Genomic DNA, 20,688 nt, shown 5'->3' on the forward strand with positions numbered 1-20,688 from the left:
AAGTTATTAACTTTTTTTTCTTGTTTTTTTGCTAAATTATTCGCTAGAATGTCTGCGAATTAATTTATTTAACAGCTCAATAAATATCGTATAAAACAAAATAAAAAAACAGATAAAACACAAGTCTAGAAGGGCCCAAAAAAATCAGATAACACATTTAAATAAAGAGTTTTGTTGTAGTTTTTAGTGACAAAGTTGAAAAGAAATTTTTGTAAATAGAAGGTCCCGTGTTTAATAAACAATTCGTAGCATTACAATGCAAAATTTTCTATTATATTTTTGGTTGTCTGAAACAATGGTCTTGCATTGGATTGGATGGATAGAAAAAAGGCAACTCAACACTGCCAAGAGGGGATGCATTCTTGAAGGACTTTTTATGTAAAACTGGCCCCTATTTAAGTGTCAGATGGGAAGAAATTCCGGAAAACTCCACGTGGCCAGCCGGGAATGAATCTACGAGTAGTGTTAGTGGTTTTACCCATTCGGCCACTAGTAGACGTAACAGTCTTGATTAACTGAGTTACGAGCCATTCTGTATTATTACTATTTAGATTTCTAAATGGCGAAAGGTTACAACTACTGAAAACAATAATTAATCTGTAATGACGAGTTGATAAACGCATTCGTATAAGTGTATTCAGTTAAAACGTGAACACCAATCGCCCTATTCATCGTTAAATCGCAAAATAGTTCTAAACTAAACTGGATACACTTCTCTAAACTTGTCGATTCGGTGTGTATCAAGTAATGAAGAACTTAATTTCATCGAGATAAACTGAAAACTAGCTGTTTGTGGAGGAATTTGGTGATGACCATTCAAGATCACAATATTCACAATATCCTGTTATAGTAGACGTATAATAGTCTACACATTTATCAATTATAAACGGTAGAAAATCAGTAACGTTGATGAAATTTTAAAGGAAATCTGGCCTGTTATTTCCTTCCTGTGATTAAGATTGCACAGACCTACTTAGTCTATCTACATAACGAATAAACACCCACGAACGTGCTCTTAGTCATTTCGATATGGGGGAAATTGAATGACGTTATCTTGACAGAACTCTTGGTTATTCAAATAAATATCTGAAATAAATAAAGTAATACAATATTACCCCCTCTCACAGTTGAGAGAGACAAGATAAAACTCGGGTCTGTCATAAATCTGGGGCCTCACAACCTTACGAACGTGCGAATAGAATCAAAAATAAAAACTGCTTCTATATAAGGGAGGATCTTTTTTGGCCTCCTTTGCATACGGGTAACGGAGAATCATATCAAATTTGTCTTTCGAACAATGCCATTTTGTTGATACCACAGATATTCCACCCGAATTCAATGTTGCTCGATGCAGAGTATCCGTTGTCACTTCGGTAATTGCAACAGTGATTCGAGTCTTGCAAAAAAGGGTGGACTAAACCTTAGATCTATAATGTAACTAACAACACTAGACTAACAGACGTTTATTGAGGAAATTTCGGGAATCTGTACGGCTGCTGAAAGTGCACGGGTCCTTCTGTGTCATCGTCGCTTAATTGTAAATCCAGATAAAAGATATCTTCGATGGTTCCTCCGTAAACACTTCATCTTTGCTAAGAGCCAACTATCCATATTAACCTTTGTTCTGTTTCATAGTTGCTTGTGGATTCTTAATTATTAAAAACCTTATAGCCCACAACTGGCCGAGTGGATAAAACCATCGAATTAGGTAGTAGGTGGTGGGTTCTCACCTGACCAACGGGCTAGCCACGTGGAATTTTCCGGTTTTCTTCATGTTTATAACACTTAAATAGGAGCCATTTTCCAATATGTAGACCCTCCGATCGCGTTGCCATAAACAAATAAACCAAACTAAAATAAAACCTAATAATAATAATATATATATTTAACCCAAATTTGCGACAATTTTAAATTATAAAACGCAAAACTACTTACCTACTCATTAATAATCTATAAATGCATTTTTTACATAGATCCCAATAACTCATAGCCTTCTGCTCCTATATAAAAATAAAATTACATTTCTATATAACTTACAGTATATTTATATAATAATTTTTAAAACTTTACAATATTAATTATCAGATAAAAATATATCAAATTGGTCTAAACAAATAATATTTTAAAAGCCATCGTCATTGCACGAGCTCGTATATTATTGTCTGTAGACCACCAGTGTCCGAGTGGTTAAAACCACCGAACATTGGTCGTGGGTTCGAGCCCGGCCACGTGGAGTTTTCCGGATTTTCTTCACTTGTCTAACACCTAAATAGGGATCAGTTTTTTTCGTTAAAATCTTCCCGAGAAGCATCAGAAGAGGAGGACCTGTGTCTGATACATGTCACTATCTGAACTTGTAAGCCATTTAGATGAAATCCCTGGGCCCTTAAAGAAGAAATTTTGGATCCTATGGGATCCAAGCCATGCTTTTGAGGCCCTCCTTGGTCTATATGTTTGGTTTATTTGTTTACTGAAACGCGACACGCAAGGGGATGTCCCCTATTTAGGTGAAGAAAATCCGGAAAACTTCACACGATCTGCCTGTTTTTGAGGGTGCGAACCCACGACCAGTGTTCGCTGGTTTTATCCACTCGGACACTGGTGGGCCCTTAGTCTATAAAGAATAAAACATACAATTTTAACACCGTTCGGAACCCGAGCCAAAGTTTTGAGGCCCCATTCAGTCTGAACATATTCGTTGTATTGTACATAAAATAATGAAATACTTAATTTGTCGTTTATTATTATTATATTATACTATAGAAAGATCTACAGCATTATAAAACACTCCAAACATTATTATTTTAATTTTTTCAAATATTTTAAAAATGTAGATTCATAAATAGAGTTAAAAACGCTACAAAATCGATCCTCACGTCGATACGTCAAATGACTATAAAGTCTTTATGGTAATTCTACGGACAGACATACAGAAGCTCAAAAAATCCATATAAAATCTATATATATTTATCATATTTTACGTTTAAATATATTTTAAAATAACTACATTTACTACTGACAGACAACCAGACTATCCGACATTAATAAAGGTTACTCGTGATTAAGGAAGGACAGACAGACAGACAGACGGACGACAGTAGGAATGTGTTATGTATATAAAACAGCCGGGAAAGTAATATATATATATAAATTCAACGTTTATCAAATGTAACAGCATTAAAGACTTAAATTATTAAAACTTACTAAAGTTTTCATAATTTAAACCTGATATAAAGTTATGTTTTGATATAGTTAGGGCCTAAGAGAGATGAGATGAGGCCTGGTTAGACACGAATGTTAATACAGTCTCTCTCAGAAATCTACAAAAATATATACGTATACATATAAATTCTCTTAGATTCAACAGGCCTTTTTGGAGGCCCACTTAATTTCTTTTAAAACGAAACTTTAATTTATGTTGCTTGTTAATCCGGCCATTCCTCGCATGTAGCGATACTGCCGGTTTACCGCGAGTATTATAGGACTAATGCCTGCAATGTATGACGTGACCCGTGGCCCTTCGGTACCGATTCTTTGTTTTGGAGGAAATAAGGAGAATAATGAGAAGCATGAGTAACATTTTCATAGAAATGGAAGCAAACGGGCCGGATAATCGAGAGGTTAAACTTTAGGGCCTCCTCTGTATCCGTGGTCCGTACCAAATGGTCTCGCTGTCCTCCCTCTAGTCTAAGCATTAATATAATGTAATTTACAGGAGTAAATATATATATTTTTTTTATTTACTCATTGTATTAATTTCCTTCTCGAGTTTAAGATAGATAAATTATCCATATTTATGCCCGAAATGAACTGAACCATATTATAAAATAAATTAATTTAAAATATTGATGAATTTGTGAAAGTTAATTTAACAAATTTGGGGAAGAGAGAAAATTACAATGATGTTTCATATAAGAAACGGATCTGTACTCTCTAGCGACATGACATTTATATGAAGCAGGCCCACCATAATTGTTAGGCCCTTAGGATTAATAAGATAAGGTGACGCAAGACATGAGCGATATCATGGGCACCTGCATAAAAATGTTTAGGGGGCGAAACTTGGAAACACATAATTATATCAATAATTTTTTGGGGGGTTTCTTCACAATTAGATTTTGGAATGCCAAGGGGGAGAGAGAATTTCTCTCTTCCCCTATTTAAGTGCTATACACCGAAGGGCCAAGCGCTTCCGTTCCCTGAACACTGGGAATTCGGTCGTGGGTTCGCGCCTCGTCAAGACGGGCTGGCCACGTGGAGTTTTCCGGGTTTTCTTCCACGTCTGTAACCCCTGAATAGGAGCCAGTTACCTTTAAAAAAAACCTTCCGGAAGGGATCCACACTAAGGAGATCGCCCTAGTGTTGCGTTGCCATAACTTAATAAACAAACAAACATATACACGCGAATAAAATCCGGGAAACTCCACGTGGCCAGCCAGTTGATGAGGCACGAACCCGCGACCAAGTGAGAAGAGAAATGAATCGAACAACGACAAAACTTCGATGATTAAATCTATTTAAACTTGATACCAATCGGCACGCATTGTTTTATTTTGTTTGTTGATCAAGAAAAATATTTAAAACAGAAAAAAAAAAAAACGTGATCTTTTATGAATAAATTACCCACAAAAGAGATTCGATCGTGGAATTACTCCATTAACCTATAAAACTTCTGTCACTTAACAACACATTAATGCCATTTCCGCAGACATTACCATGTTTTCAAGGTATTAAACCATTGTCCATTTCTTTTTTTTTTCACGAAAACAGGTAAATTCGTAATGAGAAGTATGTAAATAAATTATTAATATGAAATTTCGAAATCTTATGTGAAAATAAATCTTGATATAATGAGCAAGTGTAAATTATTTAATCTGTAGGGTGATTTTTTTTCAAGTTATATATTGAATGAAACTGTAAAAACGACTATAACTAACAAATTAAATTTTAACTGCAGGGTGGACTAAAAGTCAGTTAACCATTGTAAAACCTAAATTATCATTATAACTAAGGTTATTTGTCTCCCTAGAGAAATTTCTATGGAAAACTGGCCTCTATTTTGGTGTTAGGCACGAAGAAAACCCGAAAATCTTCACGTGGCCAGTCCGTTGATCAGGCGCGAACCCGCAACCAACTACCAGTGTTCGGTGGTTTTCTCCATTCCAAACTTAACTATTAACAGAATGTATTTCAATAAAATAGCAATTTAGTCTTTACAATAGTTAACTGACTTTCGGAGCACCTTTTGGAATTTATGGTAACTTATCATCATGAATATCTTCTAAGTTAGATCTATGGAAGAACACCATTGAATATTGGAAGAACAGCGTTTAATATTGTTAGCTGGTCGCAGGTTCGCACCTCATCAATAAGCTTGCCAAATGGTTTCCCAGATTATCTTCGCATGTTCTAAATAGAGGCAAATTTTCCACGGAGAGTACCCCCGGGAGGCATTTTGCCTTCAGCTTAATCCAACAGTCCAATCCTACGGATCCAAGTTCGAAATGAGGATAGATTAATTTTTAATGAGTAATGTCATATGATCAAACATAGTTTAGCGTTTAACAGCTTTTTAATCTACGTAACTTTAGAAACCACTTAAACACTGGTAGTCGGTCGCGGGTTCGCTTGGAGTTTTCCGGATTTTCTTCACGTTACTAGCACGTAAATAGGGCCATAAAGAAGTTCTGCCAGGAGGCACCCCCTCGGCAGATGCGGCAACGCAATCGCCCACGTGCCTCAATAAATCGTGAAGAAATTCGTGTATTATCGTCTTTTAATGAAAAAAATAACAAACAAATTTCTTCAACATGGTTTCTTCACATGGTTTCTTTACGAAATTCGAAACTGATCGCAGTTACGAAAAGAAAAGTAGTGAACACATTCGTTTTTCGGGCATTTCAACACAATTAACTGCTAAAAAACCATAACTTTCTCCCATATCTAAATCATTCTATGAAATACTTATGAATTAATTATCGAGCAATGCGTATGAATACAGTACTTAATTTAGTTCATAAGACCGTGCAGTGTAGCTCTTCCACGAGAAGAACAAACATGAATTCAGCACCTGAAGAACCTGATCGCTAAAGAACAGTTTCTGTAATATTCCATTTAAAAAAAAGGCATGAAACGAAGGGTTTACACATAAAAATACAATATGTTCGGAATGGTTACATAAATGAAAAACAAATTTGGTTACTCAAAGCGACACGTGGGCGCTCCGCCGAGAAGGATGTCTCCCGGGAGGACTTTTGTGGGAAACTGGCCGTGAAGAAAACTCGTGGATTTCTGCCATTGGTGTGGCAAGAACCCGCGACCAACTAACAGTATTCGGTGATTTTATTCACTCGGCCATTAGTAGGCATTGAAAAACAAATTGACTAACGTAATACATGCCAATTAGAAAGTCCTCTCGTGAAGCACCTTGTGGAAAAGTGTTCCCTATTTTAATATTAGATATTTGAAGAAAACTGTGAAACCTTCACTCGGACGGGAGTGAACCCGCGACTATGTATCAGTGCTGAGTGATTTTATCCACTCTGACAGTGATAAACTATTGTAGGGTTAAACTCTTCTAAAGTATATTCTTAAAAGCGTGTTAGGTGTGTTTATCAAAGTGTTAAGATATAATACATTTTAGTATACAATTAAACAGAAGAGGAATTTACAAAACATAAAAAATAATAAAAGGAAGCTTATGAAAATGTCGGAAGAAACAACCAAACTGCTTAATATTTCTCATAAATTTCATGAGAATTTCTCAAGATTTCTTTCACGTAACGAAAATGAATTATTGACGTCTCCCATTATAAATGTCATCGTTACATCTCGTTCGTATATTTCCTCTTTGGGTTCGAGTTAAAGCGTTACATAATTTAATTCGAATATTTCCAGTATAATCACGAAAACGTTACTACTTGAAATACGTGGAGAAATTTTATAATAGAACACCAGAGAGACAAATGGATGTACTGTACACACGTACTAATCATCCTTTATGCAACTCTAATCGTCTGTGAGCTTCTTGTGTATTTTTCGAGTCTAATTATTAAATTTAATAGAAAATATTAACATTATATTTTCAGTGTTACTCTAATTATATTCCTGTGGATGTTTGTGTATTCGTTTATCTGTGTATGCATGCTCATCCCTTTTTTTTAAATTTCTATGTGCTTGCCTACGTGGCTGTAATGCCCGTGCCAACCTTTCTACCTATTGCCTGCACATACTTGTTGGCTAATTTAGGTAATGCTTGTATATTTGATTTGTGTGTCTGAATACACGTCTACGTGTCTACATGCTTGCATGCCCGCTAATTTTAGTAGAGGTGTTCATTCGTTTATGGAATACATTCCTATAATTGGGCTACAATTTGAAAAATTGTACACCTATAAATTCCCACCGTCGTCCGGCTGTCTGTCTGTATGTCTTTCCTTAATCTCGTGAACGGCGTTAGATAGACGGAAGAGGATAACAGATATGGAAACCTTAGGGGAAGGAGACCCCGATTGACTATATACGAACTTCTAATACAACCTAGAAGTCGTATTATTTCAATTCAAAAATTTCCCCCCGAAAGGTGTTAGATAGACGACTGACACTACTCTATTGTTAAAGGAAAAGTATGATGTACAGGGGCAAGCCACTACTAATTTGAGGTGAAGAGCATATATTTTAATTTGTATTATAGATGTTTTTAATCCCTTAAAGGGAATAAAATATGGATTAAGAGATTAAAAATAATATAACTTAAGATACACGCAAGAAAGACACTATTTTAGTAAAAATTATCGATCAAATTTCGCACGACTGCATGCCTAAATACGGTCAGGCATTAGCATTCAGAATTAACAAAAATGGACATTATTACAATGGCATCAAATGCAAATCGAAAATTTCAAAACTCTTCACTAGAGGTTCGTAGCATCTTCCTCCCCGGCATATGGGTCAAGGACGTTTAGAGGGCAGTGGGACGAAACTACCGGCTCGAAATTAATAGATTTCTAAACAATCTTTAATTATCGTCCTTTAAAATTTGTCTTTTTTTTTCTTATTTTATTTTATTTTTCGTAATCTCCCTTCCGTTACATCAGTCGGAAGTACTTGATCCAGTTTGGTTGTTCGTGTGTACAGTGACCGACCTCGGATCGATTACGGCACTTTCCTTCGAAAACAATCGCTTCCACCCACACTCGCTCACCTTAAAATAACAATATAAACAATTGTAATGTTACGAATTCATGTTTTCGGCTACCTTGAATCGTGGCATATATTTTTCTTAAGTGTGACGAATTCCATTCGTCGTACACTTTACCCCCTCGTGATATAATATTGTTTACTGTAAAAAATTGGGTAACATTGACACTAAGGGGTTAATTTAGATTTATCAAAGCAAATAAAAGGTCACAGATTGAGCGATTTTTAATGTAAACAATTATTTCTAAACAGTATATTTTAATAAATTAACACGGCATATCTTTCTGTACATTCGAAAAGACGTGGGTTCGGCTCTGTAGACATTGTAGTTTTTGATGTTCAGTACATTTATGCATATCAGATGAGGGTTCGGTCTGTTTAGAATTTAATATTTTTATGTATTATTTAGTCTAGTAATACAATAAACTTATCTTAACGTCGATCCGTGTATTTATTTATTGTAGATACGTGTTAAAAATACCTTGCGTGAAGGATCCTTTAAATAAAACTAAACCAACGTCATAGGGCGTGGGGCAATTTTAAACACAGTAGAAACTATTCGAAACGTACGTTAATAGAACGGAAACGTGACTAAATGGGAAAAATTCTTCGCGATTTTCGGTGTTAAAACTTGTTCAAACAGAAAAACAGATTCGGTACCGTCCGAGTCCGGTTTACGCAGGTTTTATTGTGCATAAAAATGCCTCGTGTGCAGGCACCAGGCATTTTAAACACGTGACATAATTTATAGGTATAAACGCAAGTGAATACGAGGAATCAAATCTCGTCACCTAATTATAAACTTATACAAGAGTAAAACAATTAAATGCATTTATTTATAGAGAAGACACACAAAAAAAAAAAAAACACAAGATAGAGGAGCGTGCAGACAAAACAAACAATTCTGTAGCAATAATTTCTATTTTGAATACGTCAAACTTTCGAAATAAGGTAAACGAACCGACCTCGATTATCCGTACCCCCAAAAAAAATTAGAAATAAAAAAAAACAGCCAATCAATCATTCGAGTTAATAACTAAGTAACAGAAATAACTTCATTGTGATTTGAAAAATAATATGTTGAAGCCGTGTAATTAGCTAATGTGATGAATGGCTACAAAGTAAATGACAAATGATAGATTGAATATTGTTATTTATGATATTGAATTTTCGTTTAGGATATTTTTATATTCGCTGCTTTCGTAAATCAAGGTTGAAAATTGAAAACTTTAACAATAGCTAAATAGAGTTGAACAATTGCTTGCGCTTCCACTAAACTTGCTCTTCTCTATTCTTACACTTAATATTTCCAATTATGATATATACAGCTATATATTCCTTTATCCCACCTATTCCTATTCTTTATCCCACCTATTCCTTCCTATCCTTTATCCCACCTATTCTTATTCCTATCCTTTATCCCACCTATTCTTATTCCTATCCTTTATCCCACCTATTCCTTCATCCCACCTATTCCTATTCTTTATCCCACCTATTCCTTCCTATCCTTTATCCCACCTATTCTTATTCCTATCCTTTATCCCACCTATTCCTATTCCTATCCTTTATTCCACCCATTCCTATTCTTTATCTTCTCTTACATAGCTTCTAGTAGAAAGTCCTCGGTCTTATTCCCAGGAGGAGGAAAAAGGTGCAAATTACACTTTACTTAATTTAATTTGCAATATATATTTTGCCCCTAGCCCTATTACTCTCTGGACGGTCCGCTTATTCCATAAATCCTAAATTCGACTAATACCAGAGGCAGATTTAGGGGGATCGCAGGTCGCAGCTGCACCCCCTTCTGAGGGGGTTTCCCCAAGGTACCACAGATAAGGAGTATTGTTTCCTGACTGCACTCCCTCTAGATTTCTGGATTCGCTATTTACCAATATCACCACCTGTCAGATAGAAGACTAGCAGAATCATTTAGCTCGTGAGACCCAGAACACAGAGGGGGGACCCCAAAATTTCTTTCGATAACAGCTGAAAAAATCGTTTTTTTTTAATGTTATATCGATTTAATTTATAATTTTATGTCTTTCGGAGACTTGTGACGTGCCGAGTCCCGTTTCGCTTCTTTAGGGCCTTGATTTTTATATTATAATAAAAATAAATAAATAAATAATGTGCCCTCGTTTTAACAAATATGCTTGTAGCAGAGCCACGGGCTGAGGAGGTTAAATATAAATATCCCCGTTTAAGGCATTAATATAGGGCTTCATCCCATCAGAAAGCCATAAAAATGTACGAATAAAATAATTTTTTAGGGTCTTCGATCTCTTAATGTATATCACTTTCATATCATAATATAATTCAAACTCTGGATACAAAAAGGGCCTCTTTGGAGACCTTTCTGAGTCCAGAGCATGAACCAAACGAGCCCTTTCTAGTTTTGATCTGTGTAGAGCAATGGGCAAACGTAAAAGGGGTTCAATTTTGTCCATTACGAATGAGTTTGAATCACAACGGGCCTTGACAATCACGAGAAAATTTGATCCCACTACGCTATCATTGATGAAGGATAAGGCATTGATTTAATTTGATGGGTGTCTGACGGAGGGATGCCATTCGAGAGGATTTTATATGGAAAACTACCCCTATTTACATGTTACATACGTGATAAAAACCCAGAAAAATCCACGTGGCTTGGCTTTTGGTCGGGCGCGAACCCCCTGATCCACCGTTCAATGATTTTAAACATTCCGCCATTTGTGGACCCTGAATTATTTTGAGAGAAATACAGTGGGAAACAGAGATAAAAACACTAAGACGAAAAATATCGAAGAAGGATTATGACAGCAAGGGAACATTTTAAGTTTGTGATGCCTGTAGGATTTGATTTAATGGGATAAGGCAATGCAACACGTGGGACATGTCAAGAGATGCCTCCCGGGAAGACATCCAACAGGAAACTGGTGTTAGACGTAAGAAGAAAACTCGGAAAACTCCAGGTGGGTAGCTCGTTGGTCAGGCGCGAACCAAAGACCCGTGACGCCAATAATCCTTCCTTTAACTGTCCTGTCTGTTTGAAGTTCAAGGAATCTAACGTTCCTGGGAAGCCTTCTATTCTTTAATTTCCAATTGAATATTGAAAGATAAGAAACAAGATAGGGACCGAAACAATTAATAGAAGTGGGGCCTTCAACCCTCTCTGAAAGACATTAAAAAACATCAATAAAATAGCTGAAGGACCCGAGTTCGAGTCGGTTTCTCTCCCTCGCCGCAGTTGTAGGATTCTAACCAACTCCAACTTGGGTCTTTCAGATTTATAGACGCGATTAAAAAAAGGCCCTATTAGGCCCCTTAAAACTTTATCACATTATTCTATAAAAGAATCGTCTATGCCTGGACACGGTCTTCACGGCTGTAAGACACTGTGAATCAATTTTAAAGCGTTATAAAGCAATATTTTTGGAAGTATAAATACGCAATTAACGATCCAGTATGGGAAAAATGTAATTAGTTCCGGTTGAGAAATAATCCACCCGCTTTCACAGCATACCAATTATTTAATTTCACTAACGTATCATATAATTTAAGCTAAATACTAGTAGAATAAAGATAAGAATTCCATCAGATGTATTATACGGCTTAATTATATCAATCGGATTTTATTTAAAGGTGTGAGTTCGAATCCTACTCGAAATTTCCCTCCGAAACCAATAGTTTTCAACCTTTACATGATACCATACTAAATCTTGTTGGGGAGGATCCTAAGGTATCAGCATGTCCCGTAAATCAGGATACAGGTGGGTGCCACCTAAGACTTTCTAGTTAGATGTTACACACATGATCTATGGGTAACTGGCCCCTATTTAGATGTCAAACACGTGAAGAAAACGAATCCACGACCAAATACAGGTATTCAGTGGTTTTTAACCATTCGGCCACTAGTGTGCCACAATTAAAAATTAAAAACCACCGGTTTAATTCTTGGTTTCTTTCACAATGCACCAAATTTCTTCGTGCAAATCTTCATATAATTACTATATTTCCATCACTTAAACAAACATTCTTTTTTTTTCGATTTTTTTTTCAAAATATCAATGCAACCGGCACGAAACAATTTAAGAAACGTCACGCAATACAAATTTTCACGTGTAATTCCATGAAACGGTTCAAAAGTCAGTTAACCGCTTCGTAAAAAAAAAAAAAAAAAATCCACGTTCTAAACGTCAGCAATTGAAACTGTATTTGAAATTCACGGAAAGAAAGCTCGACTTTTGGGCCACCCTGCGTTATACTTTTAAATATTGGAGTTGCTAATAATGATTAACACGATGACACGCAATTATTATTGCAGGGCATAAGAGAATTATGATGATACCGGGCCTTAGAAAACCATAAATACAAACAATCTCTGAACAACGGCCACAGATCCGGGAAAATAAACAAAAATGTCCGTATTTGGCGGTGGTCGTTGCTTGGAGATTATTTTGGCATTTTAAAAGGAAACTTCCCCGAAAAAATGGCCGCCTTTTAGAGGTGGCCGTCGTTGGGAGGTTCGACTTTATATAAATAAAATCAAAAATACAGTAGACCTCCCCTATAACACTGCAGATAATTTCGTGTTATATGAATTCCGTGTTGTACGAGTCACTGAGATTTTAACAAATACGTGTGCCGGGCTGTGAACGGTTCACGTATTTGTAAAATCTAAGTGACTCGTACAACACGGAATTCATATAACACGGAATTATCTAGTGTTATGGGGGGGTCTACTGTACTCTGTTTACCTCTTATCAAGCCTTACCAAACCTTCATTCGTACCAACTTTTGTAGCTTTTTTATTGTTCAAGTCTAAATTTTGAGGCCCTCTCCGTGTCTAAGGCCTCCTACATCTAATCCCATCTTACAAAATATGAAAAACATTTAATACAATGGCGATAATTATGATGATCATCATCAATTAAATCAGTTTTATTTAAAAATTCTTCATTTTTCATTTAATTTATATCACTTATCTACGATTATGTAAACACAAACTAATTATAATTAACTTTAAAATGTAAATTTTAAGGCTGAGTAAGGTTCAAATTACTCTAAAGTTGAACAAGTAACGCCATCTGCTACTAGAAAGTGTATCTAAAAAGTTATTTAATGGCACAATGAATTAATATTCCTGTAAATTGATCAAATTTTCTGTTAATTATACTCAAAAACAATTAATAATTAGACTAATTATAATACAATATATTATTATATATTTTTAATTAAATAATTAAACGAACAGGATATGGCAGATGTCACGTGTTAGTGATTCTTGTGTGTAGAAATGAAATGTGTTTTGCTGTGTCCTTAAATAAAGTAAGAAAATATAACAATTGGAGTTATATATAAATTGTTTTCTGCATTTTTAAAGTAAAACTGTATGTAGTAAGTAAAGATCCGGATTTTTACCTAAGCTAAACAAGCTGAGGCCTAGGGCCTCGCATTTTACATGTATCATTAGTGGAGGGAAAGAGCCTGTCGTATAAGTTAGGGCCACATAGCCCTCAGTAAATGGATATTAAGTAGGAGTACAAGTGAAAGTACTGTACTTTCACTTCTACTCCCAATCAATGAAGGCAAGCATTGTATAGTGTGGCCCAAAACTCATTTAACCACTTCTCTACTAACAAATCTTATTAATAAATTGTTTAATATGACTCCTCTGTGTGTTCAATAGAGAAGGTGGTTTGAACACCCTCACCCTCTGTAAAACGTTTCTACGTATTGTTACTATGAAGCTGTATTGTTATCGAAGTGTATAAAAACTTCTGTAATTCTAGGTCAACTAATTTTTGAGCCACCCTGTATACCTATGTCCCATTCACAGAAAGAAAAATGCGATTTTATTCTAAGTGAGACCTGAACCCACGTATTTCTATATGCCAAACTAATTAATCTAATAAATCATGGCTTCTGTATCCAGTTTTCCTCCCTCTCCGTGTCTTTCAATGGGTTTACATTAATTTTAGTGTTATTTTATCAATGGTATCATATAAACTATGCTCGAGTACTTGGTATATAAGTAGCATACAAATGCTAAAAGACATTAAACAGGGGAGAAATCGATCTGTCGGCCGAATTAGACAGTGCAAACTTGTATTCACCTCACACCTTAGTGACTTGGACGAAGAATCCTCTCGTGTTTCGAAAAAAATCATATATTTGCAAAGGTAAGGGGGGCCCCTTCTTTGTGTACTTTTGGCTCCAGAATGTATCAGTAGTGTAACCAGGGACCTCCACGATTACACTACAGATTAACAGGAAAAATATGGAAAATAACAGAAGGAAATACTCCACTGAACAGAGGAAAATGACCCGCAGTTAGGTAGGAACAAAGAAAAATAACCCGTGTAGTAACAGAGGATAAAAATTCACCGCAAAATTAACACAACTTTAAACCATTACACGAGGAATACAATAAATGAATAAATAAAAATTTAATTCTTCTATTTAAACTCTCGTCATAATATACTACATCTATCTATCTAAAAAATACATTTATTCCAAAAAATCTTCTTAAAAAGTTTGATGTATATTAAATAAGAAAATACTCCATTGTTGATTAATCCATTGTTTTTTCTTTTTAAGTCACAAGCCTTCGGGTATTGTTAAATTTAAAATCGAAATACAGAATAATCATCATAAAAAAAGTCAAAACATTTCATCTGTCCATTAACGAACGTCGACCAGATGTTGTACTAAGAGGGGGGAAGGCAGGTGCTCGAGCAGGTGTTACCATAGTGATTGGAAACGCCCGGAGTGACGTCACGAAACATATGTGACATGAATCGCAAAGTTAGTTCTTCATGTGTATATATATATATATATAATATAAATTTCTTTTTGTTTTAATTCTTCATATCAATAAACCATGGTTCCACTTGAAATGAAACTTCATCTGTTCTACAAATAGGTGATTACAGTGATAAGGATGTAGGGGTGGCGGCGACATTGGCGAATTGATAAGGTTGGGATATAGAAGATCGTTCCATGTTTCTCTATCCAAAGCTTCCCATTTGTAATCTTCGAGTCCTTTCTCTACTTCGGCAAACAGCCTTTGAGCCAAGCGTATGTTGTCGCGTATGACACCCACTTCGTGTTTGACTTCTTGCAACTTTCTCCTGTCCTCCGAGAAGGAGCATCGAACTGTTCTAGGATATATTGGACCCGTCTGAAAACAAGAGAAACAGTGACGTCAGTAGTGTTGTCGTACGCGTTTACGCGCTCGATTTTTTTTTTATTAATGGTTTTCGAACGCACGCGCGGATAATGTCCTAATTCCGAAATCGTAAAATATTTTAAATTAGTTCCTGGAGGATAAAATAAAATGCCATAAAAATGGGATCTTTGGAACGATTAAATCCTCCTAAATGGGTTAAAAGTAAGAAATTTTATTCTTTTCTTTTACAAAAACTAGAGATTTAACCGATAAAAGTTGAAAAGTTTTTCGTAGTGTTACTTACGAGGATCATTTTCGGAACGGGGCATGCGAGGATCTACATTCCTAAATACTGTTTCACGAAGCTAGAAGTGACTAAGACTCGGTAACTAGGCAACTAACATAGATAGATCCGTTAGACGGACGCCAATCAATAAATAAATAAAAAATCATCCATAACACCGATAACACTTTTATCATTGTTACTTATACACCAAACAGGGGTGTAAGAATCGAAAAACACAGTACAATTTCGCGTATTTACCCTTCTTTGCAGCAGTAAATCAAGGCCAACGAAGGGCAAGGACTTTTTTATTTTTAGTGTCAATATCGCTCTGTGTTACCACACCGTTCCGCCTACGCCAAGTTACTGTAACAATACGAACGACACCGCCGTGGTATTCGAGTAACGAACTGTTTTAAGTGGTTAATACAAGAAGAAGAAAGTGAAAACTCTCACTTACCATTGACGATGACACTTTAAAAAGTCGTGATGTCAACTACTAATTGTTATGAAAACTACGAGACAGATGGCGCTCGAACTATTAACCGGTGTACAGTGTACGCCAATGAAAAGGTTCAGACGACACACGCATACTTTAAACACGCGGGAACAGGACGTGCATGCTTCACACAATGCAACTGAATAACTAACCTTCGCAGCGGGATGGACGTTTCCTGTCTGCATGGACGTTACAAATTTCCGACATTTTTTTTTTATCTAGTCTACACCTGCTTCCCATCTTTGACAAACGTTCTGTTCGCATGACATCCCTTACGTAACCGAAATTTAATACTTGAAAATCAGAAAAAAAAGAAGAAGAAATCAATTATAAAAACTACTGTGTGAAACTATAAGTAAAGAATTTTTGCGCGTGGAAAAATCGATGCCCGGGTGGAAATGATTGATCCCCCCACACACACAAAACGCGGCTGTATTAATTGTCTAATTGAATTAAGCTCGCGAAGTGTGGCTCTTGATTACGTCGAAGCTTGTGTTGGCTCGGGGTCAATGGCTTAGAGGGGCCCCCTCTCGCTTGGTTTATACAGTCGGCCTCCTGGAAAGATCCCACATTTATATTTTGAACCGAACTCCGCAAGTTCTTATATGAAGACAATGACATCGATATCTAGTGTGTGTGTGGCTTGTGTATTCGCAGAGGCACCCGCCATTAGAAGGCCCTCTCGCTTAGTTAATGCAGTCGACTTCCCGGAAAGGCCCTACAATTATATTTTGCGGCGTGCTTGGAAACATATTGGAGCAGGTTCTTTCATCGAGACAATGATGTCGATAATTCGTGTGTGTGGCCCGTGTATTCGGCTCAGGATCCGTTTCGCTTGGTTAGTAAATTCGGCCTTCTGGAAAGGCCCTACATTTATATTTTGCACCGAGCTTGGAAAAATATAGAAACGGTTCTTACATCAAGACAATGATGTCGACATCCTGGTGTGCATGGACCCCGCACTTAGAGGGGCCTCTCGCAATCTGCATCCTGGAAAGGCCCTACAGAATAATCTTCGATGAGTAACCGACTCAGTAAGTTAAATTAAATAATTTTTCATCGTTGATTGTTGGAAAATGGAGAATGATGAAGAGGGATTGCACTTTGCAAGAAATTCAAAACTAGTTACCATGTTAATTAATCAATACGAAACTCTTTTCAAGGCGTTTTAATGATGCAGATATGAGCCTTTCGAATGAAGACAATGATAATGTATGCTTTGTAATCGCACAATAAGCATTCTTATTATTATTATACAAAATTCAGTTCATCTACGGTGCAATAACCAAAGGTTCTTTATTATCTTAATCTTTGCACGTCTCTAAATAAAAGAAACTAATGGCATGATCTCTGAAGAGGATATTAAAAATAACTTAAACACTTGGCTGCACACAGAAGGACACACCTAAGAAAGGGATACTCGCTAGAAAGCCAGGAGATATTTGGACTAGGACTCATATTTTTACTCTGTGATCTCAGGGGTTCTGTAGAGGTTCTCTCTTTCTTAAGGAGGGAAAGCACATTCGGGTCACATAAGCTAAACGCATTACAGCTTAGGCACCCTCTTACGCAGCGCCGATATAGTTTAGGGCCTCACGCTTCGAAATTTATTATTATTTGACGGAGGAGAGGGGTATCACATAATCTAGAGCCATAACAAATCTAAACCAAGCTCCAAAAATGTAAACGGTCCGACCGTCTGTCCATATCCGAAAGACCCAAACCCGTAGTGTTGATCGATAATGGAAAAGTGTTGGTAAAATACAAATGGGACTAGGCACCGTGACGGGCTCGATTCGAAATTTGCTAGAGGGCCCTAATCTCTGAGGGTTTGGTTTATGTTTACGGCAAAGCGACACGTGAGCGATCTGCCGAAAGGGGTGCCTCTCGGGAAGACTTTCTGAGGGAACTGGCTCCTATTTAGGTGTTACAAACGTGAAGAAAACCCGGAAAACTCCACGTGGTCAGGTGCGAACCCACGACCAAGTGGTTTTATCCACTCGGCCATAATCTCAGAGGTCTTAACCAATGTGTTGTATGGTATAATCTAAATAATACGTTGATGTTTTGGTATAGAATATTCTTCTAACCTTAAACTCTAACCTTATAATCCCTTCTGATAATTGAATTATCAGAACGGGATTATAAGATAGCTAAGATATATCTTAAAATAAAAGTTTGTAAATAATATCACTTAAATATTTATTCTGTTTATCAGTTTACCCTGATAAAAATCACCTTATTCAGTCACGATACAAAAAATAAAAACCATGTTTCAATACTGGATTCTGAGGTGAAAATCAGGAAACCTGTCATTTTACTTTTGTAAATTGCAAATTAATGCCAAAATATTCACGATTATTCAAAAATCCTTTGAAGAAAAAGTAGAAAAATAAAAAAAAAATTCGATTTACACAAGGTGATTCGAGATTATTCGTTACAGTTGAGAGATAAGCGCTCATATCTAACGATAAGAGCGATCTTTGAAGCTGAGATAACTCTTATTATAATTTACCCAACACCGGCTCAACATTTAATAATACAAAATTTAAATGTGGGCCCTTCCGAGGCGCAGAAAGTCTAGCAATAATCAAGCGTAGGGCCTCCTCTAACTCTCAAAGTGTAATAATTGCACCCTGATATATACGAGGTGCAAAACGTCCTTTAATGGCGTCATTTTTGAAGTTTTATTTTTTATGTTTTTCGGAAATTTGCAGCTTGTTTTGAAATATTTTAAATATCTTCTCGTTTCCTATAAACTCCAATTTGACATTTACATCCTAATTTTATTGGGCTCTTAATATTTATTACGTATGTGACGATTTCCTCAGTAGCTTATATCATTTTTTTTTAATGGCGTGACGTTTTTACTTTTCTGTTTGTCTGACTTTCCATAGCAATGTTCCAATAATAGAATACAATTATTGAATTTTGGATGGCCTTTGCAGCTTAAGTCCTGAGTCTCCAGTTAGATGTGGGCCTCCTATGGAGTGACTTCTTCCAAGTTCAGATTTAACACGTGCAAAAGTATTGAGAGTTTCTCAGCTCGTCTTTACAAGAATTTTAGAGTTAAATCTAATATAAGGAGCAGTTTTTAATGACTTGCAACTATCAACATAGAAGAAAACATTCAAAATCAACATGGTGCTTCCCTCCATTTTCTGTACAAATTTTAATTATTCCGCCATACATTCCTCTTCTATAAAAGGATTTTGTGACCATTTTGTATACAGTCTTCCCTTTATGACCATAAGAACCGAGTTATAACTTATTATCACAGCGTTAACTATAGTTATTCTATAAAGATAAGATTTTCACTTATTCCATGTTCCGTGTCGTTATAATTAACCTTGCGGAATACACCTGCCACGTGCAAGGATGTGCTCGCCTGATTGAACGCACGAGAACACTATAACGTTCTGATGCACGCACGTACACTTAGACGAAAATTATAGATCCATTATGTAAGCAAAACAAATAGCCTTAACATCTGGCACCTTCACCCTCTTCCTTTCCAATAAAAGAATTATCAGGTGTAAAGTTAATCCGGGCATTGTTCTCGCTAGTGCACGTGTTTCGTTCTTCTAATGAACCACGATTGAACTTCTTTATTTAGTGGTTTTCACATAAGTAAAATTACATACGCGATTTACTACTGTATAAAGTCGTATAACGTACTCGATTGGCGACAGAAAAAAAAAAAAATGGAGGAGAAAATTACCTCTCGAGATCAATAGAAATTCTACCTGTATACAAAATTAAGCCTATTTTCTAAAAAATAAAATATTTGTAATATTTTGCAGGAGGGATTACAGAGTGCTTAAAACTGGGGGAAAGTCTGTACGTATAATGGAGTCGAATGGAAATCGAACGGTAAGTTATATTGATTTATATGCAGATCCCTCTACCACATATCAGTTTATATTTAACTATTGGTTAAATATAAGCTGTATAAGCTATAAAAGAGTAATCTATTAAAATTTCATTATAATATACATAAAAAAATCCAGCAACGAGTTGCTTAACTTTCCCGGAAACATTTACAACTGCGTATGGCCACATCTGTTATAAAAAGTTTTAAAATAAAATATCGTATTATTAATTATTATAAAGTAGCAAAAAGCTTAAGTTCGAGAATATAGATGCGTTTTATATTAAAAAAAACAAAATGTAAATGCTAATAACGAATAAAATCGTCATTAAGTCCGACTCCACTCGAGATACGATACATGACCCCTGTACTCACCACCCCCTCGACCTTTACCCACAAAAATTTAATAGCACTAATCCTCCTAATACACAAACCTCCCCATAAAATTTCAGAAATTTTCAATAGAAGACACAGGAGTTATTAACCTTCAAAGCTGAACAAAATCCAGCCCCCATACACAATAATGTCCATACATATAGAAAAAAACTCACGCTCTAGGATACCAGGGATCGACTCCTGAGGGATCGATCCGTTCGTATATATCGGATCATTGTGCCCCATTGTGCGCCTGGTCTAACCTATAAAAAAAAGGCTCTGTCAATGGCTGTAAATCAGTGGCTTTC

The 20,688-nt window shown here is 36.1% G+C and overlaps 1 protein-coding gene across 3 annotated transcripts in view; it reads right to left on the reverse strand.

Annotated features, from left to right (window-relative positions):
• The window catches only part of LOC111618187 (nocturnin-like), a 63,923-nt gene that overhangs the window by 24,924 nt on the left and 18,311 nt on the right, over nt 1–20,688 (reverse strand). For 2 of the 3 annotated variants that reach the window (XM_023359660.1, XM_023359659.1), the window contains exon 2: nt 1,936–2,000. In XM_023359660.1, the coding sequence (XP_023215428.1) occupies nt 1,936–1,988 (53 nt within the window). In that variant the 5' untranslated portion in view covers nt 1,989–2,000. Of the gene's footprint in view, nt 1–1,935; nt 2,001–20,556; nt 20,575–20,688 lie in introns of those variants that run through there. The other variant, XM_023359661.1, reaches the window with a different exon arrangement.

This window comes from Centruroides sculpturatus, unplaced genomic scaffold, assembly GCF_000671375.1.
Source record: "Centruroides sculpturatus isolate CEXI.00-Female unplaced genomic scaffold, Cexi_2.0 scaffold257, whole genome shotgun sequence".
Lineage (NCBI taxonomy): Eukaryota > Metazoa > Arthropoda > Arachnida > Scorpiones > Buthidae > Centruroides > Centruroides sculpturatus.